We start from the raw sequence: 26325 nt of genomic DNA on the forward strand, positions 1-26325 counted from the left end.
TTGTAGAACCTGAGAGATGAGGTAATAGGTACTGGCACTCTTCTTCTCAGTTCTGATATGAGAAACCAGCCCCCTTTCATTGTTTCGACCCCACCCTCCCAAAAATTACTGTAAACTCCCATGGCGGAGGTTCTTCCCATCTGAGCACGGCAGTGTGCATGAAACCCAAATCCCATCACCAGGAAGTAGGCTCCTTTGAAAGCGATGACTTTGTCTGCACCAGAACAAAATGTGGATTTGCTTTGGCCTCTCTTGCCATTAATAATTCACATGGCACCCTCACCATCCCAGTCCAGGATTTCCCCCTTTTCTCCTTTGGTTTACAGCTCACAAGCTATAGGTTTGGAAGACACTACCCTGCCCAAAGCAACAGGACTGAGGTGCAAATCCGCCCATTTGTACTAAGCAGTGGTTTGCCTTGATGTTATATGCAAACCAGCTCGCAGGGAGCGTTTTTCCAGCAGACATTTTTGGAAAAGACCATCCAAACTAAACGAATTCCTTCTCAAACTACTTAGGCTAGGGGATACTCTCAGGTGCAAACACACAACGCAATCACTGGAGTTGCAGCAAGCTGCTTCAGGAGATATAGCTCTTTAGAGAGAGATCTCTGCAGGCAAGAGTGCTTTAATCTCCCACTCTCATTCCCAAAGTGCAAGACTTCTCTGCCTGCTCTTTTATCTCCCATTCTGTGCGCTAAGGACCACAGCGCTAAGATCAGAGGTAATGCTGTTTGCCTGCTTTCTTGCCATGCCACCACTGGCAAATGTGTGGGCTGAAACGCTGAACAGACAAGCAGCTTTATCTCGGATATTAGCACTGCAGCCCTTAGCAATAAGAACAGGAGGTGAAAGAACCCTCTGCTGTTTAGAGATCCTCTCAAAAGGGAAGCCAATGGAAAAGGCCGTTTGCAGCCAGCACTAGCAGGGATACGTGGAATGCCGATAGTTTTAATCTGCATTGTGTATATGGCGCTATGCGAGTGTGCATGCTGTTTATGTGGTGCATGTGCAATTCATTTGTACAGTTTGTGTACGAGGGCATGCACAGGCATACATTAGCCATCTCCAACACTGACATGCAGCTGTCATCGTGGGTGGGGTGCAGAGTATCCATCAGTGTGGTTCTTGGATTGATATAAAACTTAGCCAGCCTGGTGTTCACTGTACACACCTTTTCTGGAGCTTTTTATAAGGGGATTTTGACTACTACAGCAGCGGGGAGGCCTGCTGAAAAGTATTTCTATTGCTTCATCAGCACTGGAAATTCATCTTTGCCACCTCAAACTGGCAACCACATGAACCTGCCAGGAGGCTACAATCTTTCAACTTCCTATCACACAAGAACGATTGAAGCCTCGTGACAGCCTCCAACTTTGAGCTTTGGGGCTGTACACAAGAAAGGCAAAACAACATGGGCATGGCTTGGATGGCTGATTTGGCTCCTGCTGCCAAATAGGGCCACCTATGTGCCTGTTACATTATCACATTTACATGAAGACTCTTTAGGAGATCCATTGTCAGGCTTGCTTTTAATTCAACATCAAGTGAACCATGGAGCAAAACAATTAAGATTGATTAGCAGATTTCCTTTTATTTTATAAAAATCATAAAATTGTACTAGTTTTCTGCCTGATTACTTCCTGAGTTTCAGAACATTGCTGAGACACAGCAGTTAACTCTGAACTTTTTAGGTATGAATTTTTCTTGCCAATCATCACTGGACCGTATAAGTTACAGCAAGTGTCAATCATCAATAAAAGTCAGTCTTCCAGGTCCTTCATTTCTCATCCACCGCCTGTATCTTTTCCATCGAGGGTCCGATGCCATTTTTTTCTTCAGTTCTTCCTCTTGCTCTTGTTTGTAAAGCTAAAAGAGAAGGAAAAATTTAACTGAAAGCAACATCAATCTTCACTGTGCTTTAGCAACACAGATTCTTTGACAGTTTCACTGTGGACAGGCCAGTCCCAAAATGCAGATTCCCCAATCTGACATTGAAATGGAGCACTGGATTGCATAAAAGTAGTTGATCCTAAAACTAATGTACTTGGGGGATACACTGAAAATGTGCCATAACGGGCTAAAGAGCTAGATACCATGCAGGTGGGTAAAAAAAATAAAAAATACAGCTTTAAACTTTAATAGTCACATTTGAGTCAATGCTAATCCCGCTCACGAGTAGACTCAGTGAAATTAACCTAAGTTAGATATGTCCATTGACTGCAATGGTTCTACTGAGTAGGACTAGCATTTGGCATCTATTTTTAAAGTACATTACCAATAGTTAAGGTGACACATTAACTGAGTATCAATTAATATTCAAATTGATATTAATTGAAATATTTACAAACTCACGCTCTGCAGAATGAAGCCAATGTTTTCCCACTTCTGCTCTCTACATAGCATATGAGGCACAATGGGTTGTAACGGACCTAAGTTAGTTGTGCCTATTAATTTCAATGCTTCTGCTATGAGCAGGACTATCATTGGATACAACCTAATACTACTTGTATGGCACTGAAAGGGACAAGGCTGGTGACAGCTCTCTCAGTAGACTGGAAATGCCACACTGCACCAAGACTTTGCCAGTATGTTGGGTTTTTTAAAAATGGCGCTAGAACAACAAAGAATGACAGCTCTACCTGCTTTAACACAGACAATTATTGCGTTGTGGAAGATAAAATGGTTCTTCTCCTTCAGCAGAACTTCTAAGCTGATTTACTGCTGGGTTCCCTGATCCTAGAACATATATTCCCTGATCCTAGAACATATATTCCCTGATCCTAGAACATATATTCAGAAGAGCGTTCTGTGACTGTTTCTCACTGGGCCTTCTCCATCTCTCGGTCTTTGTAGCATCCTCTCTAAGGAATGTCATTTCTGGCCCTCCTCTGAGATTCAGATGACAATTACGGTCTCCATTTTACAAAGCCTACACCATCTGCTGAAAATCGAATCTGAGCAGTTTTTTTCTAATGATAGTCTTGTTAACTTTAGTTTACCGCATTGTGTTTTGCTTTTGTGTGTTGTGACTTGCTGTGCTGCTTTACTGATTTGTACTGTAAGCTGACTTGAATAGCACATTTTTAGACAGGCATTTTTTTAAAAAAACAACAACAATGCCACTCAGCCTCTAATAAACATAACGAAGAAGTTCATTTAAACACTGAAGTGAACCATCTACTGTGTTAGTATACTGCCCATGAGTCTTAAAGAAGCATGGTAATTATGCAACAGCCCAACCAATAAATAAAGGCTGGGGAAGACTGCTACAAAGACAGTAAGTTTGGACGACCGTAATATGAAATACCTGGTGTATTTTAGCTGCGTATGGGACACTGATCACTGCTTGTGACCCCAAGTTCATGAACCAACACTATGGAACCGCACAAGCAAGCGCCTTCGCTTAGGTGTGGTATGAACATAATTTAAGAAGTCAGGATATGTTAGGTTCTTTTTCCACTTCCTGTGTGCCAACGCCGCTCACCTCATAGTTCTCTCTTATCCAGAGCTGTCGCTCAAGAAAAGTCTCTTTCTGGTGATCTTCCAAAGTGTCAAACTGAGACTGTGACATTTTCATGTACTTGCGTATAATATACAATTTCTCTTCTTCCCCATACTCTTGTCCTTTGATGTTGAAACAATAAATCCACCAACAATACCATCCTATGTACTTGCACAGATAAAAAGGTGTTAAAAGGATTTGGAATAAGAGTATGTCATATATTTGGGGCTTCTGATAACCACCCTTGATATCTATTTTGTTTTTTATTACATCTTTGATTATTTCCTCCTCCTCCTTGCGGATTTCTTCCTTGGACCGCCTGTTCTTGCCCTTTTCTTTGGCTCTGTTTAGTAGCCCTTGTTGCCTGGCAATCTCCATGGCTTGTATACGATATTTTGGCATGGTTGCTAGGTAGTTGATAGCTTCATTGTAGCTACTCCACCAGCTGAAGAACTAAAATATAAAACAGTAAGCAATATTAGCCTTAGATAATAAGCAAATTACCCTTCCCTGTGGTACTCAAGACTATATATATATAGGATGCAGTATATCAAACTTGTTCTATTGTTTTCTTTATTTGCATAGCTTTGCATTCATAATTACTCTCTTTTTTAAAAAAAATCCCCTTTCCATGTATTGTGTCCAAAAATCTTAGGGAAAGCTGATGTGATATTTTTAATATGTTCCTTATTTTGCAGGTAATAAGTTCAGGCTAGCCACCTCCTTTGCTTGCATAATATTGAGAGCAGACAGCACTTGATCACACAAAGGGAAAATATTTGTAAGAAACCAGCCATGTTACATTTTGTCTTTCAGTATTTTCCAGGTCAGATGGTAACAATGGAACAGTTTGTAGACAAAGATATTTACCTGAAAAACAGAGATGGCACAGACGGTGACTAGAATCACGATTCTGACATCTACCTTGGGTGCCAATCTTCTACTATAATAGTGATAGTAATGGCTGTAATACTCCTCAGGATGATCCAACATATAATCATAATCCTTACGAGTTTCTTCATCCTGCAAATGATGATTGGCAGGTTTTCATTTGGAAATATCCCATATGTCAATGAACAAAAACAACCACCATCCGCTTAGTTTAAGGAATTGCTTTTGGTTGTATTTATGGCAATTATCTCTAGTTGAACACTTAAATTTTCAAACATAAAATGATCAATAGTATTTATACAATAGGAGTAAAATAGAAAAAAGTAAAGGTGTTTATGCTTTATGCTTCTGACGCAATACACTTGACAAAGGTAAAGGTACCCCTGACCATTAGGTCCAGTCGTGACCGACTCTGGGGTTGCAGCGCTCATCTCGCTCTATGGGCCGAGGGAGCTGGTGTTTGTCCGCAGACAGCTTCCGGGTCATGTGGCCAGCATGACTAAGCCGCTTCTGGCGAACCAGAGCAGCGCACGGAAACGCTGTTTACCTTCCCGCCGGAGCCATACCTATTTATCTACTTGCACTTTGATGTGCTTTTGAACTGCTAGGTTGGCAAGAGCTGGGACCGAGCAATGGGAGCTCACCCCATCGCGGGGATTCGAACAGCCGACCTTCTGATCAGCAAGTCCTAGGCTCTGTGGTTTAACCCACAGCGCCAGCCGTGACCCATACACTTGACTACTTACAAGCTATTCTTCTCAAAGGAGTTATAAGCAAACACATTAAACTAATGACTGAAACTAGTTAGGCAAGGCATACTTGCCGTTAGCAACCTTGGTTTAATGGGCCAGTTTATTTTCTCTGTCTGACATATACAGTGGTACCTCGGGTTAAGTACTTAATTCGTTCCAGAGGTCCGTTCTTAACCTGAAACTGTTATTAACCTGAAGCACCACTTTAGCTAATGGGGCCTCCTCCTGCTGCGGTGCTGCTGGTGTGCGATTTCTGTTCTCATCCTGAAGCAAAGTTCATAATCCGAGGTACTATTTCTGGGTCAGTGGAGTCTGTAACCTGAAGCGTATGTAATCCGAGGTACCACTGTATACACAAACATCTTGCATATTATACAGCACAATAATATATTGGTGTATGCATATAAACTGCAAGCCCTGTTTTCACACACTAACACCCCACCACGTGGAATTCTATCAATTATATTTTATCTGCCCAATCAGAAGGAATTTCTGGAACCAAACTGCTTTTTCTCTTCAGCCTGAGCAGGAGCAGTCTCCATTAAGAAAAAGAGGTCGGAATAGGCCTCTGACCCTTAACCAACCTCAAGGTTGTCATCTGAACTAGATAAATGTTTAACTGAGAATCAATCGCAGTTGGTCCATCGTTTGAAAAATGACTTTGGAGCCGTCTTGCCCGAAAATGGCAACTATACATTCTGTTTTGGCGACTGCAACCTTGGTTTAAGGGGCCATTTGGCACCTAGCTTATATATCTGAGTTTCTAACACTGTCTAGAAGTGTGTTGTGGAGGGAGGACACCCCACGAAGTCAGACCCTCCAAGTGTCCCTATTTTCCAGGGACAGTCCTGGATTTACAGAAGCTTTCCCTTAGGATGTCCCTCTTTTCATCAGTGAAATGTTGGAGCGTATGGAATAATGCAACCCCTGAGCCAATGAGATAAGCAACTAATTGTATACAACTTTTAGAAGACCTCTGAAGGCAGCCCTATATAGGGAAGTTTTTTAATGTTCCATTATGTTTCTATATATATATTGAAGGCCACCCAGAGTGTCTGGGGCAACCCAGTCAGATGGACAGGGGTATGAATACTAAAAAAAATATGATGGAATAGGACAATGTCCCTTATTTCCATTGCAGAAATGTTGGAGGTTGTGGCGTTAACAGATCCAGAGCCTTCTGAAGGCAGCCCTGTATAGGGAAGTTTTCTTCAATGCTTAATGTTTCATGTTGTTTTAATATTATGTTTTTATATACAGAGCTGAAAGCAGCCCTGTACGGGGAAGTTTTTCCAATGCTTAATGTTTCATTATGTTTATATATTATGCTTTTACATACAGGACTGAAGGCAGCCCTGCATGGGGAAGTCTTTTCAATGTTTTATTACGTATATACAGTATATATTGTATCCTGTATATTGGAAACCATATGGAATAGGAGGACACCCCTATTTGCATGACAGAGAAATGCTGAGAGGGGGATGCGAAATGGGGGACCTTGTTCAGAGCCCTCCCGGCGCCAGCCGCTCCTGTCACCCTCCTCCCCGCAGCTGCTCCTTCTCCTCAAGGGAGCCAGGGAGGTGGGTGCTGTTGGGAGAAACTGAGCCTGGGTGCGTGGGGGGGGGGGGAGGAGGAGGGTGCGGACGGCGCGTGTCTTACCGGAGGGGTCCGGCCGGGGCGGGCGGAGGGAGGGGGCGGCCCCGGCCCCGCTCTCTCACCTTGAGGGTCTCGTAGGCGGTGGCGATGAGCAGGAACTTCTCCTGGGCGGCCTCTGCTCCTTTGCCGTCCGGGTCGGGTTCCCGCGGTCGGCGGTCCGGGTGGTAGCGGAGGGCCAGCTGCCGGTAAGCCCGGGCCACTTCAGCCTTGCTGGCATCCCGGCTCACGCCCAGCACGTCGTAGCAGACCAGCTTCCCGCAGTAGAGACCTTCCACCAGGGCCTCCGCCGGCCGGGGGAAAAGGCACAGGGCGGAGACCCACACGAGGAGGAGGAGGAGGAGCGGCGGCGGCGGCGGAGGCCGCAGCCCCTCCGGAACCCCCGGAGCCGGCCGCGCCCACGCCATGCCCGTAGCCAAGGGCGACCGCTCGCCGCGGGAGGGGCCTCGCGCGCAACGCCGCCGCCACCACGACGACGCTTACGCTGCTGCCGCCGCCGCCGCCTCGCGAGCTCCCTCGCGCCGCTCTCGGCCTCGGGAGGGGCGGGGCTAGAACACATGGACGCGTGGACAGAAAGCGAGGGCGCTGACTGGGTGGGCAGGGAAAGCAGGAGGAGCAAGGCGGGCACCATACGTTACCCTGCTGTCTAACGTCAGGCACAGAGAGAGAGAACGCAGGGAGGAGAGGTCGGGATTGGAAGAGGAGCGGCCAATCAAAAGGAGCTTGGGGAATAGAGAGGCGGGAGGGTTTTCTGTTCACGTCAATCATTGTATATTGGAAAGGGAGCGGCCAATCAAAGCGAGAATAGGGGTGGGGAATGGGGAGGCGGGAGGGTTTTCTGTTCACGTCAGTCAGGAAGAGAGGGGAGGGACAGCAGCGGTCGGGATTGGAAAGGGAGCGGGCCAATCCAAAGGAGGCGGGGGAATAGGGAGGCCGGAGGGCCGAGACGTGGCGCGGCACGCAAAATGGGTGGGAGGGGGAGACGTCGAAATAAGGGACGTGCAGGACGACGGAGACGTTGCGACGGGAAGGGCCAATGAGAGAGGAGGGTGGGCGGGGTTGGAGGGGAAACACCAAAAAGGGGAGGGAGGAGGATGAAGCGGCGGGGGACCGAGGACGTGTATACTAAGCGACTCGGCTGCGGGGTTGTCATTTCTCCGCCCTTTATATTTTATTAAATTTCCACACATTTCACATATACGTACATCCCGATATATAATTGAATTTTGTTTTGTCGACTTCCCACCCCATTTTCCAGGGGTTCCCCCCTTTCTGCACCCCATCTTCTCTCTCTCACAGCGCTTTTTAAAATAGAAAAATAGGTGTAGGTTCTCACCATAAAGTTACAGTAAGTGGAACACTTTTTAACACAAAAAAGAGCTGTAGGTTCTGTGTACCCTGGAGTACCCCCTGAAAAAAGCACCGCTCTCTTATGACAATAATGTAATAATCACTAATTCCTTCTGTTGCTCATAATTCAAATCTTGCCGGTCAATGCATCGTACTATAATATTTATATACTCCAAAAAAGGCTCCCATAAAACAATCATCAGGTTCTCTTACTTTACCTGTTAACTTTGCTGGTTCAGCATAGTTAGGGTTTCTAATTTCTTAATAGGCGATGCATGTGACTTTAAGTCACTCTCAGTCAATTAATTTGCAATAAAACGGCTTTTCCTATCACTCTGGATTCTGACGTGGTTGCTTGATGCCTCTGGTCCAAATAATAACTATTATTATTATTATTATTATTATTATTATTATTTCTATACCGCCCTTCATCCAAGGATCAGAGGGCGGTTTACAATATAAAAACACCAAAATACATTTATAAAGTTTCACACCCTTTCTCCACTACTGTACTTGTTACACACTGTATATTTAAAGACACCCCCTCCAATAACAATGCTGGGAACTGTAGTTTAACCTGCACAGGTCAGTGTTAAAAAGGCTGGAGGATGATTAAGGGAAGACACTTTTTTCAAGACTCTGCTGGACCACAACTCCCAAAAACGCTTGCTGTGTGAACAGAGAACCCAGTGGGATGGAAAATACAGCCTAGTCAGAGCTAGAGACAAACTGCCATTGTCTGCAGAGGGCAGGAAGACCCTCGGGAGGGAAGAGAGGCAGGTTAGGGTTGCCATATGTCCAGAATTTCCTGGACATATCCGGGATCCAAATGGCGAAATTAGCGTTCGGGGGGAATTTTGAAAAATTGGCAAAATGTCCAGGGTTTTGCCATCAGAATCAGGAAGTATATGTTTGAGCATCTATTTTTTGTGGTGCAGCACCCCTTTTGCTTGTATTTATTTTTTATTCAGATTTGTCATGACCACTGGCTAGTATAATAAAATTATTTGGATTTGGAGTATCAAATTGGATTTGGAATATCACCCTTTTGGGGGCAAATTCCCCCCAAAAGCTCTCTTCCCACAAAATGCATTTTGAGTGATCCCCCGCAAAAGCTCAAAAACAGTTGGTTCCAGCACCTCTCATGTTTCACCATGCATGGGGCTGGGAGAGTAGCCCAACCTGGAGGACCACCAAACACATGGTACAGGTCAGGTGGAAGCCCAACACCAAGGGTGGTAGTAACGTGTGCAGACTGTGCACATCAGTGGGTGCCGGGGGGGGGGGCTCTCAGCACTGCAAGGGTGGCACAGATGGATGAGAAGGGAGTGAAGGGAGTGTAGAGCAACAGCAGAAAGCCATGGCAACATTGAGTACCTGGGTGGTGGGATGAGGGCCAGCTGAAGGCAACATGTGTGAAGCTCAGGGACATGGAAGGGGGGGATATAGGTAGGCATGGGGAGAAGCAACAGAGGCACATTGGCGTGGGCAGCATCATGGTCTGAAGAGCTCCATGGCACACTCAGCTTCACCCACAAACCAGCCCTCCTAATCTGGCCACAGAGGGTCCTGCCAATCAATATGCACAGTCATGACCAAGTACCACTGCAGCACCATGTTTTGGACCACCACTTTTACCACCTCTACATTTATTCCTATGGAGAAAAACCATGAAACAGTGGCAGAAAAACCTAATCTGTATTCCTGTTGAGTAGCCTGGCCCTACTGAGTGAGATCATGCAGGTGCGTGCATGCATCGCACAGTATGTTTTAGCGTGCAGAGTGCATGGAGTTACACTGTGCTCTAGCCAGGAGTCTCTTGAAATAGGCAAGACCTTCCTATGCACAGACAGACAGAGAGATAATAATAATTACGGGCATTTTGGGAGTATGGAATAATTTGCACACCTTGATTTCACATTCACAGCCCATTTCCTTCATTCAAGTGTCTTGAAAATGTTGGTTAAAAATGGCATCTTTCACCACCCTGACAGCATCATGCCCTCCAACATTTCTCCGATGAAAATAGAGCCATATAATAATATTTATATCCCACCCATCTGACTGGGTTGCCCCAGCCACTCTGGGAGGCTTCCAACATATATAAAAACTATAATAAAACATTAAACATTAAAGAACTTCCCTAATACAGGGCCACCTTCAGATGTCTTCTAAAGCTTGTACTGTATGTTTACTTATCTCCTCTGCTTGAGTGTCACATAACCTTCCAACATTTCTCTGAGGAAAATACGGATGCCCTAAGGGAAAGTGGGACATTCCGGGATCAAATCAGGAAGGCTCCTGTAAATCCAGGTCTGTCCCTGGAAAATAGGGACACTTGGGGGGGGGGTCCTAGGATTTGCAGGTGGTTTACTTAAGTCTACATCTGGGAATTTCTAAAACAATGAGCCACGTCGCTCAAAGACCTTTCGTGGCAGAAACAATCCCGACTGCTACAATCACCTTCCGCAGATAGGGGGAGAAACTCTCCTTTCCTTTTTATTTGTTAAGTGCTTTTGGTTTTTGTTTTCCCACCACCACCACCACCTCATTTAAGACGGGGCGGCGGGTCAGCGAGGACAAGAGTAGACAGAACATCACTAAGCCATGGAAGTCAGCATGGAGGCAGGTCAGTTTTCCTTTGCCGTCTTGTGATGAGAATGCACATGGGGGTCCCCCCCAAAAAAAACCCAGATTTCGCAGGGAAAGGAACAACCACCACCACAACAGGGTGTCCTCACCTAAGACTTATCGTAACCTTGAGTTCATCTCCGCGTGGAGCAATTGGGGCTTCCCTGGGCCAGGGAAGAGAGCGCCTTGGAGGAGGAAAACGTGGGGCGGCAAATAAAAGAAAGAGAGCAAGCTGGCGGGCTGAGCGACGTACACAGCCTTTTCTAAATATAAAACCCGAGCAGGGTGGGGAAGGGTGTGCAAGGCAAGCGTGCGAGGCACATGCACACGCGGAGGGGAGAGTCGCAGGGCATCGAGCCCCGCCGTCGCCTCGACGGTGGTTGGCGTTTCAGGGGAGAGGCACACGAGAGGGAGGAGGAGGAGGAGAAGGAGAAGAAAAGCAGCCCTTTCCTCTGCCTCTCTTTCTCTTTCCCTCCGCGGGCTCAACTCTCAGCAAGAGAAGCTCATACGGGGGTGGGGGGGAGCGGGGTGACGTCGGGGAGAAGGAAAGGGGGCGACGGGTGCGGAGCCCGGAGGGCGACCGGCTAAGCCTCCCTTCTTCTCCTCCCTTCTTTTTCCCACACCCCCCCAGCTGACAACATGGCTGCGGCCGCTAACGCTGCCCAGGACGAGCTGAGTAAGTGGGGGGGGGCTCTGGCACAGAGAGGAGTTTGGGGCGAGGGATTTTTTTTGGTGGGGGGGGGGAGAGGTGGGCTGACAAGTTTTAATTCCCCCTCCCCATAGTCTTCTAGTGGCTCCCTCTTTTTTTTTGTGGGGCCCCCTGGAGCAGGGGAGTGGTCGGGCCCTTCTTTATAGGGTGGGCGCCGGAGGAGGGTCCTGCACCCCGCTCGCTTTGGAGATCCTTGTTTCGCACGGGGGGGGGGGCAAATGTGGAGCCGGCAGAGGGGCAGGAGGAGGGGGTTTTGCCCCGAAAGGATGGGGGAGAGGAAGGGAAGGAGGGAGGAGGAGGAGGAGGAGGAAGCCGGGCGCCTAGGCCTCTGTTGTGCAAAGTCATATTAGGAAATTGAAAGTAACGCATCGCGGCGGAGGAGGGTTGGGGAGGGGGCGCGCAATATACTGTATATATCTATCTATATCGGTGCCCTGACACCCTTCTTCTTCCCACCCTGCTTTTTTAATATATATAAGCCCTTCTTTTGAAGAATCGTGTGTACGTGCGCTTCGTTATTCTCGATGGAAACGAGGCATGCTTGCCATAGATATGCTCCCGTTGGGGATTTGACGAATCCAAAGCCGCCCTCCCCCCCTTATATTCTTCTGGGGCAGTAAATCCAAAGCGCCCCCCCCCATAACCCCCGGTTGATTTGATTCTTCCTGTCTTATCACTGTGAAAAGTGCAGGCCGGGCGGCAATAATGACTTTGCTTTTCCGGGTTAGCATCCGGCTCTGGGGAGTCTCTTGGATCTACCTAGAATTGGGATGGTTTTTTGGGGGGTGGGGAGCTGGGGTGGGGGAGATCCTGTTAAGGGTCACCTTCCTTTCACACACACCCTGACTTTCAGACGCGGAGATGTTGGGGAAGGGAAGAGGATGTTGCCAGCGGGCGAGAAGCTTTTGATTTCCCAACGTGGCTTGCCTGGTGCAAGTCTCCTTCACCCCCACCCCCCATTGCCTTCCAAATTTAGTGCTTCTCTCTCTCTCTCTTTCATCCCCCCCCCCATGTTAAAGGGACCCAAGCCTTGCTCTGCTGGGGCGTGGAAGTAATTCTTTGTGACAGGAAATGCCTGCAGTTTATGGCACTGAGGCAAGCTGGGAAATGTATTTTTCTTTTTTGTCTCATTGAAAATGGTTCTTTCACAATCTCCGCATGTTCCTGCTTCGTCCCTGAAGAAGAGATCCTAGAGGAACAGTGATGGGACTTGGTAGAAAGTCACGTTGTGCAATGTAATATTTATTTTGAGCAAAGATGCAGAGGCTGGGGCTGTAATTGTGATTTCTGTGGTGCTTGGGTGAAACATTCCCTTAATAAAACCTTCTGATCTCCGTTTCCTCCTTCAGGATATGTAATCCTGTCTGATCTTGAGTAAGCCTTCTCCGTGCCCCAATCCTTTGGTTTTCTTGGGTTTGAAATGACACGATTTGTCTCTGTACTTGTTCCAAAATGTTGGGAGGTGAAATGATACAGTACTTAGAAATGCTTAGCTCGTGAAGTATTCCATTTCTGTTATGCTCCTCACCAGAACAGCTGACTTAAAGCATAAGTAAACTTTCTCTGCCTTCTGCCTAATTTACCTTCAGCAAGTATTTTTAAAAGCAGTCTTAGCTAATACTTGATTTTGGAGACTTAGTGTAACAAAAATTATTTGTACATTTCAAACGTGTAAAGCAACCCACATACATGCAGTTCCCATCTGTGGCCTGGTTGTCACCTAACTTAACAGGTCCACTTAGCATGTTACATTAAGCCAAATCATGGCTAAGTGTGAAAGAGAAACACTGTGGGTACACGGAACAAAAATCTGAATCATTTTGCTCCTCTCTGGGTCTTTCTCCAACCGTAAGCTAAGCCATAATTTTGCTCGGTGTGATAAGTGAAATTGGACCCATGGTTTGTCTCACTTCAAACAAGCTGTGAGTTGTAGCTAAGGTTTGTTCTTGACCAGTACTGTACTCATGGTTTATTTGGGGGGGAGACAAACTATGTGTGTGGGTTTGCACATACCTAAACCTCCTTGTCTTATTTCTGCATAATGCAGCAGTAGCAGGACTGGGACGGGAGTGAAGTGGCAGCAGTTTTATTTATGAATACCTGCCTGCTTGCTTGTTCACACTTAGTTTTGGTTTGGCTTAGTCCAAGAGGGGATGCATTGCTTAATGCCACATGCAATGTATTCAGAAGACTTTTACTGGGAAGTGAGACCTACTAAGTTCTGTAGAAATTACTGTACATTCTGGTGAGTGTGCTTAGACTTGTAGTCCCTATGAATCTATGACAGAGGTTTCAAAAACAACAGATGCTGCACGATTGTTGCAATTGTTTTGTGAAAGTCCATGATGATGCTAAGTTTGAAATGAGGAATCGTGCCAGCACTCGAGTGGTGTGCACCTATCGCATGCGAGATTTGGAAAGTGTGCGTCACTGGCACCATTTGGTCAGTACTCTTGACATCTCTGATGAAAGGTGACACAACATCTTTTGACACGCCACCTCATGATTTTTATTAATTTTTAAAATTCCTTCATGAAATAGTGCTGACTGTTAAGCTGTTGAAATATTAAGCAGTTTATAAATGATAATAAAATAAATAAATACCAGCAATACTTCTCTTTCCTAGTGTGCCCTGTAATTTAATTATCTGTTAAGTCTGCAGTTCAGGAAGGTTTGCAGCACAATTTCTTACTAAGGCTATCAGTGGTTACTATTATTATTGTGATTGCATTTATTTCCTGCCCTACACCAGCAGGTCTTAGGGCAGTTTATAACAATTTAAAACAGTTAAAACATATTGCATTCACGAGTATAGGGTGGGTCCTGAAAACACACATCTTAAGTGCTGAATGGCTGTACTTTGCTTCCATGGTTGGAGGCAGTATACGCCCTGAGTTGAGTATACTGGGTGGTGCTGTGGTCTAAACCACTGAGCCTCTTGGACTTGCTGATCGGAAGGTCAGCGATTCGAATCTGCATGATGGAGTGAGTTCCCGTTGCTGTGTCCCAGCTCCTGCCAACCTAGCAGTTTGAAAGCACACCAGTGCAAGTAGATAAATAGGTACCGCTGTAGCTGGAAGGTAAACGGAATTTCTGTGCGCTCTGGCACTTGTCGCGGTGTCGGTTGCACCAGAAGCGGTTTAGTCATGCTGGCCACATGACCTGGAAAGCTGTCCATGGACAAACACCAGCTCCCTTGACCTGAAAGCAAGATGAGCGCCACAACCCCATAGTCGCCTTTGACTGGACTTGACCGTCCATGGGTCCACTTACCTTTATCTTACTACCTGAGTACTAGTTGCCGGAAACTGCAGGTGAGGAGGGGGTGCTGTTGTGCTCAGGTCTTGCTTGTGGCCTTCTAGTTGGTAACAGGTTGGCCATTGTGAGAACTGGAGTTTGGAATAGATGGGCCATTGGTCTGATTCAGCAGGCTCTTCTTGTATTCTCATGTTCCTGTGCTGCCTGGGTAGCATGAAGAGGCATATGTAAATAGAGCATCCTTCAGTGCCTTCCTGTGCCTGTGTAGCTTCTTCAGGAAAATTGTACAACACTGTTGTAGGAAGGAGCTACCCCATGGGGTCAAATCATGTGTCTTGGGGCTTCTCACATTGGTCCAGGAGCACAGAAATATTGTGTTGTACTAAAACAACCTTTGGAGGTCCATTTGTATCAGGAAAGTTCATTCGCTATTGATGCCCATCGTCCTCCACCCCTCCCTCCACCTTTCATGGTAAAATAAGTGTTTATTTTACCATGTTTTTATTTTATTATGTTTTTAAACATAGAAGATGGGTAGAAATGATGATGATGATAATAATAATACAAACAAGGATTACTAAATTCATCTCTTTCTTCCTGGCAAATGTGCTCTTCTAACAAGGTTTTGGGGAGAAATCAGTACACCTTACTCCTTTGAAGCGTTTTAAATTATGCTGCCTTTAAAAGCTGGATTCTCAACTATGATTACAGTGTTTAAAGTTTGCAGTGCCCTTGCAAATTGATGTCCTCACTTTGAAATTGGATGCAAGTCATTATCCCAAACCACCTTGCAGAACATTACTGTTGCAAGCCCTGTAGTTGAAAATTCTGTTGTGTAAAAGGCCTGTTCTTTGTGGCAACATTCCACAGATAATATTGTGCTGACTAGACTTACCCTGAAATGCATCTGGCTTGGCAAGCCCCTGACACACGGCTGCCTCCATTCTGTAGTCAGTGTATCAACACAATGTAGTGAAAGTATCTGGATGTGGTACTATGAAAATCTTATCTAAGGGGCATTTATATGCCATTACTTTCACTGTTGGGGTACCCCTTTCTTATCCAGACTTTGAGAAAGTGATACAAGCAAGACATCTGCACACATGTTTACTAAATGGAACAAGCTACCGTCAAAAAAGAATAAGTTTGAAATTGGGGTTCATATCTGAAAAGAGGAAGTTACAGTTTTAGAAAATCAATAGGGTACTTATTTCACTCTGGTTGTTGTTGTTTTTTTAAGTGCTGTGTGTATCAGTTTTCGGTGTCATTGTGAAAAGCTGAACCTGTGCTAGTATTGTATGGCTAGCCTGCTACAGGGCATTCATTTTAAAGTATTGAAGGAGGGGAAGTCACAGAAGTTCAAGGAGCCAAAAGCTACGAATATGATTACGATATCTTTATTGTCATTGTCCCATGCAGAACAATGAAATTGTGAAACAGGTGCTACATTCTAATAAAGTAGGATTTCTTATTTGGGATTTCTTCCAAATTTTTACATGAATATAATCCGCTCAAGGGATATGGAATATGGATTCCCTTTCTTTCAGACTGGTCCTTGTCTTGTTCCTCCAGACCCCTAAAATCACATTTGCTGACATAATAGCTATATGATACGTACAAAGCTTTTCTGCAGACCAGTGTCCTGAGGCTGTGTTTGGAGCCATTGAGCAAGCAGCTCATTCATAGCAGAAGCGCTTCATTACAGCAGGATTTTAGCTCATCCCTTCTTGTTGGATGATTTGTATTAATTGTTTTGCCATTTTATGACAATCTGTGATTAGCAACTTACATATAGAACCTGAAAAAAGAAGTTGATGGAAGTGCTAGTATTGTGTTCAGTGTAACATAGCACACAGGACCAGAAAAATGTAGAGATGCCTTAACGTAAGGAATATATGTATGACTACATATTACTGTGTGCAGTAGTATAGGAAAAAACCTATAAGAAGATAGGAAATATTATTTGAATGGCTTAACGTTTGAAGAGCAAGGGGTGTAGATAATAATATTTCACTTCTTGTCTTGTAGAACTGAAAAACTTAGATGAGAGTAATTTTCACTTCAGTGTCCCAGAGAAACAATAGTGTACTGCAAAGCAGTATGTTGATAAGGAATGTGATAAGAAATAAGTATGACAGTGATTAATTGATGAATCACCTGTTAACCAATTAAATCATAAATGCCTTCAGAGATAACTTAAACTTTAATAAAAATGCTACCTTGTTGTGTTGGATGATCAGTACACCAGTACTTTAAAAAATGAAGTGTGTCCTTAATTTATTGCCTAGCTGATTATAATTGTTAATCAACAAGTGCTTTAGTTCATTGACATCCATTAAAACTCTTATTGCAATTGTTGAATAGGCCATCATTTGGGCAAAAAAATGAAAGCTAGCACATGATGTAAAAGCAGTTTAACAATATTTTCTAGGAAGCTAGCGTTCTAGATGCCTGACCCACCTGTAAATGAGCCATTCCAAAAGCCTGTACTTTGGAAACAGTGAAAGATGCTTTTCTTCATTGGAGCTTTTGGTATCTACTGTTAGTTATGGCTAGACCCATATGCGTGTAGGTGGAGGTTGTGTGTGTGCATATATATAATTAATCCACACTGATTTATTGAGATCTGGCTAGCTACAAAGTAAATCAAATAAATCAAAATGGCCATTGGTGACCTTGTTGCTGACACAAATATTCTTATGTGGTAGTGTGAGCTGTAAAATTGTCTGTGCAGTGGAAACACTGGTTACTGATATCGGCCCCCAGTTTGTATGAGATATTTTGCTGGCATTCTTGCACTGGGATAATGAAATAAATCCATTCTTGACAACCAAAGAGCTTTGGTTAAACAGTACTATAATGCAGTTGGTCCATTTTATTTTAGTGGTGGGTTGTGTCCGTTTTGCTGTTCGTCATAGATTTTGCTAGTTTTTAATTCGTCTTCCCCCTTTCTTTTTCATAGATCAGCTTGAGCGTGTCTTTTTACGTCTTGGCCATGCAGAAACGGATGAGCAGTTGCAGAATATTATATCCAAATTCCTACCGCCTGTTCTTTTGAAGCTTTCCAGTACACAGGAAGGAGTACGTAAGAAGGTATGTATAGACTCCCTGGGCACAGAAGCACATATAAAGACAATGATTAAAAATCCTCCCATATGTTAGTTTTAGATGCATGTAATTTATTCTGTTTGGAGCCTGCTCGTGTAGCATCACATCAGATTTGTTTTTAAAGTCAAACTTTTATTTTGGGCTGGCAACCTGAATATTATTCAGGGATGTGTTCTGGGTCAAAAAAATCTAAATGTTTGGTTCATTTTGGGGGGTTCGGGTTCAGATTGTCTCTCTGGCTCAATAGTGCATGCGGGCGAAAAGGATAACTCATTGGACTCATTCTTTTAAAAAAGATACCATATGGGTATTGCATTCACTTTCCTTTGGTATTCTAGAAATTATTAGCTCATTATATCTAGGACTTTGTCAATTGCAGAACCCAAATCGGTCAGATCCAAGATGATTATTTCTCTCTTTCAGGTTATGGAATTGCTTGTTCACCTGAACAAACGTATCAAAAGTCGCCCCAAAATCCAGCTGCCGGTGGAGACTTTGCTGGTCCAGTACCAGGATCCTTCCGCAGTGTCCTTTGTTACAGTAAGTGACTTCTTTCAAAAGTTGTCGGCTGGTGAATTATGAGGGCTTATTATAGTTAGAAACTTCATCCAGTTGTCTTAACTATTCTGTCATTTCAAAAACTCAAATAGTTATGTCACTGAAAATGGATGGAGGAGACATGCATTGAATTAGTAACATCAGTAGATTCTCATGCATGACCTTTAACATTCAAATAAGACCCAGACTTGTCAGGAAGCCACTGGTCGGTCTTGCCCAGTCTTGTCTATTCTGACTAGCTGTGGTTCTCTCAGGGATTCAGTTGGGAGTGTTTTCCAACCCTACCTAGAGATGCCAGGGATTGAATTTGGGGCGTTCTGCATTCAGAGCACGTGCTCCATCCCTGAGCTACAGCCTGTCCTGTTGACTTAGAAGATATACAAACACATAGTTAAGAGCTTGATAACCTAAACTTTTAGACATTAAATACTAAAGATAGATAAATAGATTCGTAGACTTCCTGGATTTTTTATCAGAATCTTGAGTGCTGATGATTGCCTGTATTCGTTTCTTTTGACTGCCTGCCCCATTCCATTGCCAAAATTATTCTCAGATTTAAAAAAACAAATTTCAGGGTGAGGCTGAAACTTTGGCAAGTCAGTGCAGTAGTTGATTGACGTTGGTTACACAGCCACCCAAATGTCTGTGTAAAAGCTCAAAGATGGTTTGGAGGGCTTTTTCTAGTTGATTGTGGCAGGACACAGAGGTGGACGCAATCTCTTAGGTTTTAATGAGCACTTTCCATTAAGGGCTTTAGCAGTCAAAGCTATAACCTTGAATTTTGCCTGGAGTGTTGCTGTAATGTGCTCCTAGCAACCTACGTCTGTTAGGAAATGGGCTTCTGCAATCAGCCCCATTAAGAGCACATCACTCTTGTTCAAGGTGAATCAGGTTATAGTACTTCTGATGAACTGGACTGGTTGACTGCCAAATACAGCCCTGCCTTGGTACTCGTACGTTTTGGCTCCCGAATGCCAAAAACCCGGAAGTAAGTGCTCTGGTTTTCGAACGTTCTTTGGAACCCAAACGTCATGATGCGGCTTCCGATTGAATGCAGGAAGTTCCTGCAGCCAATTAGAAGTCACACCTTGGTTTTCGAACATTTTCGAAAGTTGAACGGAATTCCGGAACGGATTATGTTTGAGAACCAAGATACAACTGTATGGGGATTGCGATGGCGTTTGCCAATAAGAGGATTATTCTGCACAGATTTCTTAAACCTTTGTGGAGACATTGCATGTCGCTGTTGCTTTGAAGTGGTTCTATGTAGATTTATCTTGTACTTTTGCAGAATTTCACCATAATATACGTTAAGATGGGTTACCCTCGTTTGCCTGTGGAAAAGCAATGTGAGCTTGCTCCCACTCTCCTTACTGCAATGGAAGGAAAACCTCAACCCCAACAAGACAGGTATGATGTTCTAAGCATACAACTTCTTTTGTATTGTCTTAATTTTAATTCTCTTCCCACTCCGAAATCTTTGATGTCCTTTACTGGGTCTGACTGCATTTTAGACTGCGATTACATGTTGAGGAAAAGTCTTGCTGTACAACCTTTAGGGGGCTCTTCCACTTCAAGATTAGACATTGGGACTTCCGGAGGCGGCGCGAACGGTAATGGCGGTCCTCTTCCACTAGTGAGGAGGAAGCTCTGCGGAATTGGGTCGTCCGCTACGGCGAAGCGGAGACCCACTTTGGAAACCCACAGGCAGCAAGAGCCTGTGGTCTTGAGACTCGGTGGGCGCCAGAAGCGACCCCCAAAGCGCTGAAGGAACCCCGTAAGGGGCTCCGGAACGTGGAGGGGGTAGCGGCGCTGTGAGTCGTTTCGCGATCCGCGGAGTGAAGCCGCGCTGCTGCTGCTGGTGAGCGCTGACCTCTCTTCCTGAAAACTTCTGATTCGGAAAAGCAACAACCCGTGAGTAAAGAAGGACTTTATAAAATCTGAGACTAAAAACTACTGAATTTGGCTGAAAGCGGAGCGACGTAAAAACAGGAAGTCCGTCTTCCGCTGTCACTGAACTTCAAAGCAAAGAGCTGGAGGAGTGGAGGCAAAGAAAGAAATTTTTAACTTAATTGATCTGAGCACCCATTGAATTTTCCTGTAAGCAAACAAGGACTTTAAGCATTTGATTTATGCTCTTTATCTGCATTGTGATACCTTTCTTCTATTAGAAATATAATTTGAGTAAGAAACCCAGGTGTTGGAGCTGCCTGAGCAACTGAGCTGTCAGTTTGCAGATTTGGACACTTTGAATTAAAAATTGCAACAATCTGAGGGAGTTTGGACTTGCTACTTTGAAGTAACATTTGGAATACCAGCATGCACTGTCTGAAACAATTGTGACTGCCAATATTAACTCTGCTTAAAACTTGTTATTGAAGGTTCCTGGATTTTAAACTTGACTCTAGTAATTTTACCAGAACTGATCTCTTTCCTAAAGACATTTTAAGCTCCCCCTAGAGGATTTGGGATTTATAACAGTGACATCATTTTACTTTCCTTTTCCCGGCCTCCTGTTTGATTGTTAACATCTGGGCTGTTGCTTTCTCATGGGAACAACTCAGCTTGACCTTGACTTTAGATAACTCTGGAATGAGTGGCGCAAGAAAAAAGGGACCAAAAACCAGACAAACAACTTTAACAACTTTAACCTCAGCCTTACAGACACGTAGATCATCTGTACCTACTCTGCCTTCAGAGGAAGAAGCTGCTTCTCTGCCACAAGCAGGGGAGGGAGAAATTGAGCAATTACAATTGGAAGATATGGCCTCAGGAGCAACTGCTTCTATATTAGAGAAAATTTATGAAAAATTGGAATCTTTGGATAAGAGAGTGGAATCTTTGGATAAGAAAGCTGACGAACAAACAGCTAAAATTGACCAAAACACAGAATGCCTAAATAGATTAACTAGTCAAGTATCACAGAACGTACAAGCAATTGGAGAATTGACGGAGGCCACAGTAGAAAATCGGAAATTGGCTGAGGATACTAGCCAAAGACTTGGAAATTTAGAACAAGAGGTAAGACCACTCTGCAAACAAGTAGGTGAACACCAGACCTATCTCTCTATGATAGAACTGCGGAATAGGGAGAGTAACCTAAGGATAAGGTCGATACCAGAAGCGGAAGAAGGCAACTTAGCTGAGTTTTTGACCAAAGAATTTTCCAAGTTTTGGAATTTAGAGGAAAAGAACTTTAAAACTGTATCAGCTTTCAGGCTTGGAAGACTGGCAAAGAAAGAGAAGCCCAGAGATTGTTTGATAACATTGAGATCAAAGGAGGAAAGGGATAAGATTTTGGGCCTACACTACGAAAAGTCACTGAACATTTTGGACAAAAGAATTGAAATTTATAAAGACATTCCTAAACAACTGTTGGATCTTAGATCTGCTTACTTGGAATTGGTCAGACTGTTGAGGAGCAACTTAATTATCTTCAGGTGGGAATTTCCTCAAGGATTATCCTTTACCTTCAGAGGGAAGAAGGTCAAAATCAGAACATTGGAAGATAGAGACAAATTTCTGATTGCACACGGAGAGGACCTTCAAAAAGGAATTGAATTACCTCCTGGGCCTGGAGCACCGGCGGTACCTGCACCTTCGGAACTGGAAGATCCAGTGAATAAGATACCACCCCCAGGAAATTAACCAGATTTATTCAGGATGTCTCTGCAACTTTTGAGTTGGAATATAAATGGCTGTAACATCCCGGAAAAAAGGAGGAAAATATTTCATATATTAAAAAAAGAACAATTGGACATTATTTGTTTACAAGAAACACACGTGACTAGGCTCCATAGAAAAGTGTTAATAAACAAAAGACTTGGCCAGGAATTTATATCTTCAGACAGAGTAAAGAAGAGAGGTGTGGTGATATATGCAAAAGAGAGCCTGTCACCTAAATTTTTATTTAAAGATGAACATGGAAGAATTTTGGCAATTGAGATACAGCATCAAGGAGAGAAGCTTTTGATATTAGGAATTTATGCACCCAATGAGGGGAAATCGGAATTTTATAAGAAGTTGCACGAGACTATGTTGGATTATCTGGACTACAACAACATCATTATGATGGGAGATATGAATGGGGTCGTATCAACTAACATGGATAAGTCACAAAGCCAAAACGTCACAAAAGACGGCAGACTACCAAAGACTTTTTTTGAAATGACAGACAATATGGATCTGATTGACATCTGGAGAACAAAGAACCCCTTGGGAAGAGAGGGAACATTTTTCTCTGAAGCCCAGCTGACCTGGACAAGAATCGACCAAATATGGATATCTAGAGGTCTGGCACCCAAGGCCAGAAAGGTGGAAATCTGCCCAAAGACCTGCTCCGACCATAACGCAGTAAAGATGGATATGACACTATTACCAACCGGTTCCTTTAGATGGAAGATGAATGACAACTTGTTTAGAGATCAGGAGATTATTAAGAAGGCCCAAAAAGCCTTGAAGGATTACTTCGAGATAAACATGAACACTATGGTGGAAAAAAGAATTATCTGGGATGCAAGTAAGGCTGTGATGAGGGGGTTCTTGATACAACAGAATGCTGTAAAGAAAAAGATACAAAATGAGAGAAAAGATAAGATCTTGGAGAAAATCAAAGAATTAGAGAAGAAGTTAAGATCAAACCCGAAGTCACAGCCGATTCTGAGAGAAATTAAACTTTATCAAGCTCAATATTCTAAATTGATAAATCAGGAAATAGAGTGGAAGGTTAAACTAATGAAACAAAAAACTTTTGAATCGGCGAATAAATGTGGAAAACTGCTAGCTTGGCAGTTGAAGAGGAGACAAAAACTAAATACAGTTACAAATCTAGAGATTGAAGGAAGAAACATTCAGAACCCGGCAGACATTAGAAAGTGCTTCCAGAGATACTTCAAAAAATTATACACTCAAGGGCCGCAAGATGAGGTTGAGATTAAACAATTTTTGGAAAAAAATGGACTGCCAAAATTGTCACAAGAAAATAGATTAATCCTGAACTGTAAAATAACATGACAAGAGATTGAACAAGCCATTCAGAACATGCAACTGGGCAAATCTCCAGGGCCAGATGGGTTGACCTCCAAGTATTATAAGACATTAAAAGACTACTTGATACAACCATTGATGGAGGTTAGCAATGAAATTATGGAGGGGAAGAGGGCGCCGGAATCGTGGAAGGAAGCCTTTATCACATTGATACCAAAATCGGAAGCTGAAAAGACACAACTTAAGAACTATCGTCCCATCTCTCTTTTAAATGTGGATTACAAAATATTTGCAGACATTTTGGCAAGTAGACTCAAAAAAGTTCTAAATGAAGTAATCCACAAGGACCAGGCAGGCTTTCTCCCAGGTAGACATTTGTTCGCCAATACAAGGAACATTATTGACATTTTGGAACTTCTGCAAACAGATATAAATACAAAAGCAGTATTAATTTTTATAGATGCGGAGAAGGCGTTTGATAATATTTCCTGGAAATTTATGAAGGGAAATTTAAAAGAAATGGGAGTGGGACGGGGTTTTGAGAATGGGATTGATGCAATATATTCAGAACAAAAGGCCAAATTGATAGTTAACAATGTGGTTACAGAAGAGTTTAAAATTGAAAAAGGAACACGACAAGGCTGCCCCATTTCCCCTTTGCTTTTTATTTTGGTCCTGGAGGTGCTCTTGAATGTGATTAGAGAGGACCGGTTGGTGGAAGCAATTCAGGTCGGAGCGAAACAATATAAACTTAAAGCTTTTGCAGATGACCTAGTTTTGACCCTGCAGGAGCCAGAATCTAGTACGAAAAGAGTATTACAATTGATTCAAGACTTTGGTCGGGTGGCGGGTTTTAAATTAAACAAACAGAAAACTAAGGTGTTGGAAAAAAATTTGACAGATACAGAGTCAGAACGGTTTCAGAGAGAGACAGAATTAAAAGTGGTTAAAAAAGTAAAGTACCTAGGGGTAAACATAACAGCAAAAAATCTGAGTCTATTTAAGGATAACTATGAAAAATGTTGGTCAGAAATTAAGAGAGACTTAGATAGTTGGACAAAATTGAAACTTTCCTTGTTAGGCCGAATTGCTGCTATCAAGATGAATGTATTGCCAAAAATGTTGTTTTTGTTCCAAACACTGCAGATTGTGGACAAGACGGAGTGCATCCGGAAGTGGCAGAGAGACATCTCTATAAGTTTGTCTGGCAGGGCAAAAAGCCCAGAATTAAGTTTAAGATATTAACGGATGTGAAAGAAAGAGGGGGCTTTGCCCTGCCAGACCTAAAGTTGTATTATGAAGCCGCAGCTTTCTGCTGGCTAAAAGATTGGCTACTTCTCGAAGACACTGACGTATTGGACTTGGAAGGTTTCAATAACGCTTTTGGTTGGCATGCATACTTATGGTATGACAAGGTTAAGATCAATAAGGCCTTTAAGAACCATATTGTCAGAAAAGCAGTGTTTAATGTCTGGACAAAATATAAAGACTTATTGGAAAACAAAACTCCAAGGTGGCTTTCACCTCTGGAAGCTAAGGCCCGAAAAAGACCCAATATGGAGGCCAAATGGCCAAAATATTGGGAAATATTAGAAAAAGAAGGAGACAATTGGAAATTGCAGAGTTTGGAGAAATTAAAGGATAAAGTGTGAGACTGGTTACACTACGCTCAGATTAAAGAAGTTTTTAAAAATGACAAAAAGTTAGGGTTCCAGGTGGAGAAATCGAAATTGGAAACAGAACTGTTAGAACCTAAGACTAAGGTACTTTCAAGAATGTATAACTTGCTGTTAAAATGGAACACACAAGACGAAACGGTTAAATCGGCTATGATAAAGTGGGCACAGGATATTGGGTATAATATCATGTTTGATGACTGGGAAAGGTTGTGGACCACTGGGTTGAACTTCACTGCTTGTAACGCTTTGAAGGAAAATGTAATGAAAATGATATATAGATGGTACATGACCCCAGTTAAACTTGCCAAAATATACCACCTGTCTGATAATAAAGGTTGGAAATGTAAAGAAAATGAAGGAACATTCTTTCACCTCTGGTGGACGTGCCCTAAAGTGAAGGCTTTCTGGGAAATGATATATAATGAGTTGAAAAAGGTATTTAAGTATACCTTCCTTAAGAAACCAGAGGCCTTTCTTCTGGGTATTGTTGGCCAGAGGGTGATAAAGAAGGACAGAACTTTTTTCTTGTATGCAACAATGGCAGCAAGGATACTCATCGCTAAATATTGGAAAACCCAAGATCTACCCACACTGGAAGAATGGCAGATGCAACTGATAGACTATATGGAACTGGCTGAGATGACGGGCAGAATCCGAGACCTGGGAGAGGAGAGGGTTGAAGAAGATTGGAAGAAATTCAAGATTTACCTACAAAAATATTGTAATTTGGTTGAATGTTAATAAGGATGCTAGATCACAAACAATTGAGCACCACTAAAATAGTTGGAATTAGGATGATAAGTGAGATTGAGGAAAATGTAAATTTTTTGGAGAATTATTAATTATATTTAAACGAGCGGGACATAAGAACGCAAACAAGTTGATAAATTGCTGGCAAAAATTTATAATGATGTAAGTGGGAGTGGGAGACGTGAGGGAGTCCAAAGAAGTTATGAAACTATGTTATGAAATATGTTACATTGTTTACTAATTTTGCATTGGTATTTAAAAATCTCAATAAAATATTATTAAAAAAAAAAAAGATTAGACATTGGTTTGGTTGTTTCCCAATGTGGAAATATCTCTTGTGTGCAGAAAACTAATAGGAGGAAGGCTAAGGGTAGAAATCAGAATAGCACTATGGAGATCATTCCGTCATTTCTGCTTGTCTAATGGAAACGTCTCCCCTCTCCTGTCCCCATATGCTGTTCGCCCAACCCCCACACAACTGTTTTGTGGAGAACTT

General features: G+C 43.3%; 2 protein-coding genes across 6 annotated transcripts in view; one reads left to right on the plus strand and one right to left on the minus strand.

Annotated features, from left to right (window-relative positions):
- Positions 1–1567: 1567 nt before the first annotated feature.
- On the minus strand, positions 1568–7264 carry DNAJC25 (DnaJ heat shock protein family (Hsp40) member C25). The gene is made up of 4 exons (XM_079959680.1): positions 6866–7264; positions 4375–4527; positions 3487–3957; positions 1568–1868 (listed from the first exon to the last, which is right to left on the minus strand). Exons 1-4 carry the CDS (start codon positions 7205–7207, stop codon positions 1746–1748), a joined length of 1089 nt encoding a protein of 362 aa, XP_079815806.1. The 5' UTR covers positions 7208–7264; the 3' UTR covers positions 1568–1745.
- A 3369-nt stretch (positions 7265–10633) lies between these two features.
- Positions 10634–26325, plus strand: part of ECPAS (Ecm29 proteasome adaptor and scaffold) — a 67599-nt gene continuing 51907 nt past the window's right edge. For 2 of the 5 annotated variants that reach the window (XM_079959100.1, XM_079959099.1), the window contains exons 1-4: positions 11305–11457; positions 17711–17841; positions 18280–18396; positions 19706–19824. In XM_079959100.1, coding sequence (XP_079815226.1) covers positions 11421–11457; positions 17711–17841; positions 18280–18396; positions 19706–19824 — 404 coding nt within the window. In that variant the 5' untranslated portion in view covers positions 11305–11420. Of the gene's footprint in view, positions 10780–11304; positions 11458–17710; positions 17842–18279; positions 18397–19705; positions 19825–26325 lie in introns of those variants that run through there. The other 3 variants (XM_079959101.1, XM_079959102.1, XM_079959103.1) reach the window with 3 other exon arrangements.

This window comes from Podarcis cretensis, assembly GCF_951804945.1.
Source record: "Podarcis cretensis genome assembly, chromosome: 17".
Classification (NCBI taxonomy): Eukaryota; Metazoa; Chordata; class Lepidosauria; order Squamata; family Lacertidae; genus Podarcis; species Podarcis cretensis.

What these genes read in the sequence shown, in the direction of transcription:
- DNAJC25 (XM_079959680.1), bottom strand. Translation starts at nt 7,207, where the DNA reads ATGGCGTGGGCGCGGCCGGCTCCGGGGGTTCCGGAGGGGCTGCGGCCT. An exon ending in CCGCCTACGAGACCCTCAAG is followed by an intron (nt 4,528 to 6,865) that starts GTGAGAGAGCGG and finishes CATCATTTGCAG; the next exon opens with GATGAAGAAACTCGTAAGGA. An exon ending in GGATAAGAGAGAACTATGAG is followed by an intron (nt 1,869 to 3,486) that starts GTGAGCGGCGTT and finishes CTTCTCTTTTAG; the next exon opens with CTTTACAAACAAGAGCAAGA.